The sequence below is a fragment of the Pipistrellus kuhlii genome, unplaced genomic scaffold (assembly GCF_014108245.1).
Source record: "Pipistrellus kuhlii isolate mPipKuh1 unplaced genomic scaffold, mPipKuh1.p scaffold_m20_p_5, whole genome shotgun sequence".
Lineage (NCBI taxonomy): Eukaryota > Metazoa > Chordata > Mammalia > Chiroptera > Vespertilionidae > Pipistrellus > Pipistrellus kuhlii.
The window spans coordinates 48,464,782-48,472,480 of record NW_023425551.1 but is presented as its reverse complement, the minus strand read 5'-3'; the positions used below and the strand labels follow the sequence as shown (position 1 = coordinate 48,472,480).

Below are 7,699 nucleotides of genomic sequence, written 5' to 3'. Positions count from 1 at the left end.
ATATAACCTTTCTAAGTTGTGAAGTGCTTCTCATTCTTAACAGAGAAATTGCTCTTGAGATAATCTTTAGGATAAGACTATCTCTTGTCACAGAATATCATGCCAGAGCATTACTTCAGTTCCTCCCCCCACCCCCAAAGTAATTAATTTTGTTTTAAAATTTATCATAGAGTAAACAGGACTCTTTTGTTTTAGTGTATGTAGATCTATGAATTTTAACCCATGTACTGATTTACATAACCACCACTACAGCATACCGAACACGACTACAGCTTTTGAGACTCTTTTTTTTCCAAAGTGTTTCATATTCAGGTTGCAAGACACCTTTCAAAACAAGAAAAGGGGATTTGGAAAAACGTGATGAAGACACAAACGAACAAAACTGACACTTTGCTCAAATATCTGCAGCCTCCAAACCCTCTCCTGTCTGGGCCACTTTTGCTATTGGCTCTGCAGACTATCTCTTGTCATGAAAGTAGTCAAGAATGAACTTGAGAGTACAATACGTGTGCAAACTGCAGCATTCCTTATCTGATCATATGATTACCGGACCTTAATTTCCCAATTGTTTTCTCTAATTCCCACTTTTCTCTCCAAAATGAAGAAACCTGAACTAACTAACCAGCACCTTCTCATGAAAATTATTTGATTGGGAAAACGGAGATAGTTATTGATAGAGCACAAGGACAGGGCTTTTAGGGCGCCAAACCTCTCCAATAGAACATCCTCCCAGGAAGTAGTCATTCAATCTATTCCCTTCTCCAGCTCCAACCTCTGCACCCCCTCCTCCGCCCAGCTCCCCCAAGGGCAACAGCAGACTTTAGGCCAAGCTTCAGATCTCCCTGGGCGGCCTCCCTCTCCCCCACCCCCCTGCGAACTCTCCTAGCTTTAGTGACTGACTGGCACTGACACACCGCAGCCACATCTGGTGAGAGGGGGCGGGTCCGCTTTCCCGATGAATCACCACGTTGCTATTTGCCTTTTGTTTCTAGGATGCTTTGGCTGCCTTTTCTTCCCTCTGCTTTTAATTTTCGAGGAGAAAAGCTAATGAATCAAGAATGAATCTCCTCTCCATTAATCCCCCCTCTTCCCGCCCTCTTCTATCTTAAAGTTGGCTCTCTCTCTCTTCACAAGTTCCGTAACCCTTCAAGCAGGATGGATGGGCGGGGTGCGTTCATCACACCTAAATCAGAAGTTGGCTTCTAAGGTATCCCTTTGACGGGAAGATTTTTCTGACGCTCCCTTGCAGTTTGCTGGGCGCTGAGCTGCGGCCGCTGTGCATCCTCAGCTCATTTCTTTCTGCTGCTGCTCCGTCGCGCCTGAACCTACCTCCACGCCGCCCCGGGTACCCGAATCTGGGCGAATTCCACGAGCTTCATTAGCGGTTTTGTTCCAGTCCAAGGTAAATACAGTATGCAAAATAAGGAACCACCCAAGGATGCCGGAGACGGGGGGGAGAGAGGGATTCCCTCATCGTTTCCCCGAATATTCCCCCTTCATTTCCACCGGGAGGAGGCACGAAGCCCAGGTCCCCCGGCCAGTCCCTCTTCCTAAATCTCCCAGCCGCGGTCTACGGAGCCTGGCCGCGCGGCAGGAGGGGTCCCGCCCCGGCCCGGCCCTCCCCCGCCCCCCTGGTTGGTTTTTCCCGGCCGCGGAGGCTGGGCCCGGGCCGGGGTGCGAGCGGAGTCTGCACGCGCAGCTCGGAGCCGGGAAGTCGCCGGGACTCCGGCGGGACGCGGAGTTGCCTCCGGAGCCTGCGGGCGGCCGGGCGCCGAGGTGAGCAGCCGGGAGCCGGCCGCGCGGCGGGCGAGAACCGGGAAGGCGTTGCCGCCGCTCCTCCCCATCGCCGGGCGCGAGAGGAGCGCCAGGTCCCGGCTCACTCCGCCGCTTTGTTCGCGGCCTTTCCCTTCCCTTTTGGAGGAGACTGGAACCCTCTCCGGGACCCGGGGGCTGGCGGAGGCGCGGGCTGGGGGAGCAGGGGGGGTGGGGGGGAACACAGCTGGACAGAGGGGGTGGGGGCTTATTCCTCCTTATCCCTGGGAGGGAGGGCCTAAGCGAGATCAAAAGACTCTTGCAACCTGAAACTTGCCTCTCCTCCAAACCTGGCCCGGGAGAAGTCCGCGTGGGGGCGGAGACCCGGAAGGCAGGTCGTCCGTGGAGGCGGAGGGGTGGGGGGCGGGGGGTAAGAAGAGTGAGAAGTTTGGTCGGGAAGGCGCTGGGGATTAAGCAAGAAGTTACGCAGGAGGCACAAGTCTGCTGGCGAAAGGAGGCGGGCGGGAGGCCGGGGAGATATAAATATCTATAGCTCGGGCCAGGGCGGGAGGAAGTCTTGATACTCAAGTCTCGGGATGCGCGCCCCTCTCCTGCGTAAGGATGTGCTGGGGACTGGGGACTCGGGGGGCGGGGGGAGGAGAGGCGCTCCGGGGCTTTGGGAGGGAGGTCCCGGGGATAGGGTGGGACCCCTTGACTTGGACAGATCGGTTCCTGCACTCGGGTGCGGATCCTCACGCTTCTCTCCCCGCCGGTCCCAGGTCCTGCAGCGGATCCGGCGTGAGGCGCCGAGCACAGAGGCGAGTGGTGCCACCGGGGGTGGCGGCAGGAAGAGGAGCGCGAGTGGGGCGTCCGGAGCCGCCGTGCGTACTTGCTAGTGGCCTGGGGCGGGGGGATCGCCCCGGGAGGGGGACGCCCGGAGCCAGGGGCAGCTGAGCCAAGCTCCGGCTGCGGCGCACCCCCTTCGCTCCTTCCCCCCCTCCCCCCCCAGGAGAGGAAAGTTTTCTCCGGAAGCTCCCTGCTAACCCGCGCCCTCGGGGGGCCCAGCTTTCGAGCCTTCGAAGCGGGCGCCGTCCCAGGCCAGCTCCGGGGAGACCCTCCGGGGAGCCCCGCGCCGGGATGCCTGGAGCTTGCGCCCGTGGCCCCGCTGCGGCCGCGGGGGACGCTTGGCTGCGGCTGGCGCGGCTGGCGCTGGTCCTGCTGGGCTGGGTCTCCTCCTCGTCCCTCCCCTCCTCGGCGACCTCGTCTGCCTCCTCGGGGTCCTTAGGGGCGGTGTCCGCGCAGCCCCCGCTGCCAAGCCAATGCCCCCCGCCCTGCGAGTGCTCCGAGGCGGCGCGCACCGTCAAGTGCGTGAACCGCAACCTGAGCGAGGTGCCCGCGGACCTGCCCGCCTACGTGCGCACCCTCTTCCTCACGGGCAACCAGCTGGGCGCGCTGCCCGCCGGCGCCTTCGCCCGCCGCCCGCCGCTGGCCGAGTTGGCCGCGCTCAACCTCAGCGGCAGCCGCCTGCAGGAGGTGCGCGCCCGCGCCTTCGAGCACCTGCCCAGCCTGCGCCAGCTCGACCTCAGCCACAACCCGCTGGCCTATCTCAGCCCTGCGGCCTTCGCGGGCATCACCAACGCCAGCGCCTCCTCGCCCCCCGGGCCCCTGGCGGAGCTGTTCCTGAACCACATCGTGCCCCCCGATGACGACGAGCGCCACGCCAACCGCAGCTTCGAGGGGATGGTGGCGGCCGCCCTGCGAGCCGGCGGCCCGGCGCTGCGCGGGCTCCGCCGCCTGGAGCTGGCCAGCAACGCCTTGGTCTACCTGCCCCAGGATGTCCTGGCCCAGCTGCCCAGCCTCAGGCACCTGGACCTGCGCAACAACTCGCTGGTGAGCCTGACCTACCTGTCCTTCCGCAACCTGACGCACCTGGAAAGCCTCCACCTGGAAGACAATGCCCTCAAGGCGCTGCACAACGGCACGCTGGCAGAGTGGCAGGGCCTACCCCAGGTCAAGGTCTTCCTGGACAACAACCCCTGGGTCTGCGACTGCCACATGGGGGACATGGTGGCCTGGCTCAAGGAGACGGAGGTGGTGCAGGGAAAAGCCAGGCTCACCTGTGCGTTCCCGGAGAAAATGAGGAACCGGGTCCTCCTGGAACTCAACAGCTCCGACCTGGACTGCGATCCTATCCTCCCTCCGTCCCTGCAGACTTCCTATGTCTTCCTCGGTATCGTGTTAGCCCTGATCGGTGCCATTTTCCTACTGGTTTTGTATTTGAACCGCAAGGGGATAAAAAAGTGGATGCATAACATCAGAGATGCCTGCAGGGATCACATGGAAGGTTATCATTACAGATACGAGATCAATGCGGACCCCAGGTTAACCAACCTCAGTTCTAACTCGGATGTCTGAGCAGCGTTCGAGGCCAGAACAAGGACAGCTGTGCATGAGTCGTAGACTTCATTAAGCTTTATCCTGTCCTAGGCTTGCTCCACCTCCACCCTCCACTGTAAATAACACCGGCCTGGACTGAACGCAGGGAAGGGGATTTGCTCCCTTGTCATGTAAAGTGTCTCGGTGTGGTCCATTCATGTAAGATGATGACTAACAATCTCATAGTCTTTAACCCTTTTTCCTTTCTTGGAACTCAACATGTATGGAGGGACTTCTCAAGTTTCAGCATGAACATGGACACCTGGCTGTCTGTTTCTGTTAGTACAAAATGTAACAAGTGTACCAATACAGATAGCATTCAACAAAAGCTGCCTCAACTTTTTCAGAAAAAAAATATTCTATTCATAAGTATCAGTTTTATTCTCATGTACCTAAATTGTGAAGAAAATGATTGCATTCCATAAACTGCCTGCAGACCTTAGCAAGCTCTTCAAAGTAACTCCGTAGTACACAGGAGCACCTGCATCCGAGAGCATGCTTATAATTTTACTGTTCTGCATATTACAAAAAGTAACTTGCAACTTCAGATAACTCCTTTGAGAAAGTAAATTACTTTTTTTGATTGCAGTTTATATGAAACTATATGCAAGTTGTTTTATAAGCTGCATTGAGATCCAACAGGCTAAATTGTTTAAAAAATTCAATAAAGATTCTTAAAAGAATTACAGTTGTGTTCAAGTTTGCTATTTGAAATAAAGGATTAGGGACAGTGTTACTGAGTGGTCTTGGTTCCAGTGATATTTAAGGTGTCATAGCTGAGAATGAAACTGGAGCAATATCTTACATAAGTAGATTTTGGAGATAATTTTGAGATGGTGGATCCTTTCAAGATTTAAATAGAGAATTTGAATATTCATGTGAAAAGACTTACGGTCCCAAAATTAATGCTATTTCAGAAACAATTGTGTCAGAGCATTATAAAGTGGTGAGAAGGAACAGTCCTGTATAATAAACAGTTCACAGTTTGGGACTTTTTCCAGAGTATGCTTTTAGGATAGAACAAAATTACTTAATAAACCTCTCCATATGAAATTTGGGTGTTTATAGAGTATGAAACAAATACAAATAAATGTATGAAAACTAAATGTTTTAAAGATAGAATATTCTAAAATCAAAGACTTTAAAATAAATTAATTTTTTTAAAGATCATAATGTAAATTGTAATTTAGATTTTTTTGGAGAATATTTAAAAATATATTTGGATAATTGTTCTGTATTTTTTAAAATATATTTTTATTGATTTCAGAGAGGAAGAGAGAAATAGAAACATTAATAATGAGAGAGAATCATTGACTGGCTGCCTCCACATGGGATCAAGCTCACAACCCGGACATATGCCCTGACCAAGAATCAAACTGTGACCTTCTGGTTCATAGGTTGACACTCAACCACTGAGACACGCCAGGAGGGCTGGATAATTTTATCAGAGACCCTACTAAATATGTTTTAAACAATGTTATGATAGGATACGCATTTGAGGAAAAAGCCTGAGATAAATGTCTACATGCACAAACAAGTGTCTCAACTAATAATCATAGGTTCTTGTGTTCCATTCAGTTTTTAAGAATTTGGGGATATTTTTATTTTAGCTAAGCTCTGTGTTGGTATATACATCTCTGCGAAAAATAAAGCACACTTAAGTGTAAATAAAGCAATTAGTGAATCAATTGATAATCTCAATAAATAGACAAAAATTTTTTCACAGTTATTTTCCAATTAGAAGTAAATTCCATTCATCTCCAAGCTGTTCTATAAAGTGACTTTAATTTAGCCATTATTGTTTAACTTAAAGTGTAATGAACTTGCATCAGCATGTCTTAGGGCCTTCTTCAGTGTCTTATATTTGAAATATTATTTTCATAAGTGAAAAAGGATTAGATACTACTTTGGGTTCTAGAAATCTTTGCCTAATCCTTTTTTGAGTTAAATTCAGAAGTTTTCAAAATAGGGCAAAAAAGCCCAGTAATGTGTAGATTAGACTAAATAGTTAGAATATGATGTTTTAACTATATTAACTTTAATAAGGTTTATCTTATGAAATATTACAGAATTGATTATTTATGGTTATACTTGAAATCCTATAATTACCTGAGTAAAGTTTATATATATGGTATTTAAAATTCCATTAAACATTTTAATTTTTCATCAGGAATTCATAAACTAGCTAGCTGCCCAACTAGCTTACTTCCAAAAAATGATGAAGATATTAGCTTGCCAAAAATAGTGAAAACATGTAGTAAGAGTACACATCTTAGGAATAAACTGCTGATGGGCGTTTATTGGTAAGTCTAAAAATTTGTAGACAACACCAAATTGTAGTATTTATAGTTTCTATTCAGAAGAATTATTTCTGCATCCTGTGATAGCCTAACAGTTAAAAAGTGAGCCTTGCCTAGCCAGTCTGGCTCAGTGGTGGAGTGTCCATCCAGGAACTAAGAGGTCAGGGTTCAATTCCCAGTTGAGAGGTGTGCAGGAGACAGCCGATCGATGATATTCACCTCTCATTGATGTTTCTATAATATCTTTATCCCTCTTCCTCCATTTCTAAAAATCAATAAAAACATATTTTAGGAAAAAAAGCAAGCTTTATCTTAAATCCAAGAAAGCAGTAGATTCATTAGTCTGGCTTTTCTCTCTATTAACTCCCTGAAGCAGAATCTGTGATAAAAGAAAGCAGTGTTTTCACTTGTTCCGTGGATAACCTTTTTGAAGTTATGATTTCTTCTTTTTCATTGCCTTGTTTCTTCCTATGAACTTTCCCATTTGCCATGGCTCTCTTTTTTATCATGTCACTCCTTTCTATTCCAATATATGGCATAGGTCCTTTTTAAGGTAAAAATATTACTGTTTGAAAACAATTGTTATTGTACAGTCATAATGTTCTTAAGTCTATAACCTTATAAGGCATTCAGAGTTCTCTGGAAGATAGGTGCTATGTACATCCAATAAGTACAAGAGATTCAGGAAAAATGAAATTAAAAGCATCACTTTAGCCCTGGCCAGTGTGGCTCAGGTGGTTGGGTGTCATCCCTGTGCACCAAAAGGCTGCCTGTTAGATTCCAGGTCAGAGCAGGAGGCAGCCAATCCATGTTTTGCTCTCATATTGATGTTTCTCTCTCCCTCTCTCTTTCTCTCTAAAAATCAACAATAATGAAAAAAACATAACAATAAAATCATAAAGACTTGAGTTTTAACAAAAAAGAAAGTATCACTTAAAGTATACCTTTTTTTTTTTTTTTTTTTTTTTAATATGTTTTTATTGACCAGGAATTGAACCCTGACCTCTTGGTTCGTGAGTTGATGCTCAACCACTAAGCCACACCAGGCAGGCTAAGTGTACTTGTTTTAAACACTGATCCATTATGCATTATTTATCCTAGAAAACTACCAGTAACCTACTTTTTAAGATATGTTTTGGTTGGTAATACACTTTATTACTCAGCTTAATGAAGGTTTCAAAGGAAACACCCTTTACTTATCGTTTATATAA

The 7,699-nt window shown here is 48.3% G+C and overlaps 1 protein-coding gene and 1 long non-coding RNA gene across 5 annotated transcripts; both read left to right on the top strand.

Moving 5' to 3' along the window:
- Window positions 1-1,171: 1,171 nt before the first annotated feature.
- On the top strand, window positions 1,172-4,871 carry TPBG (trophoblast glycoprotein). 4 transcript variants are annotated; one of them, XM_036414857.2, is made up of 2 exons: window positions 1,172-1,402; window positions 2,532-4,871. In XM_036414857.2, the coding sequence occupies exon 2, from the start codon at window positions 2,890-2,892 to the stop codon at window positions 4,165-4,167; it is 1,278 nt and encodes a 425-aa protein (XP_036270750.1). In that variant the 5' UTR covers window positions 1,172-1,402; window positions 2,532-2,889; the 3' UTR covers window positions 4,168-4,871. The 4 variants fall into 4 exon arrangements, with proteins under 4 accessions (XP_036270750.1, XP_036270751.1, XP_036270748.1 ...); XM_036414858.2 differs by lacking the exon at window positions 1,172-1,402 and adding an exon at window positions 1,641-1,776; XM_036414855.2 differs by lacking the exon at window positions 1,172-1,402 and adding an exon at window positions 2,015-2,168.
- A 653-nt stretch (window positions 4,872-5,524) lies between these two features.
- On the top strand, window positions 5,525-5,892 carry LOC118706053. Its single transcript, XR_004983881.2, has 2 exons — window positions 5,525-5,577; window positions 5,618-5,892. It is a non-coding gene; the product is annotated as an uncharacterized LOC118706053 (long non-coding RNA).
- Window positions 5,893-7,699: the final 1,807 nt, after the last annotated feature.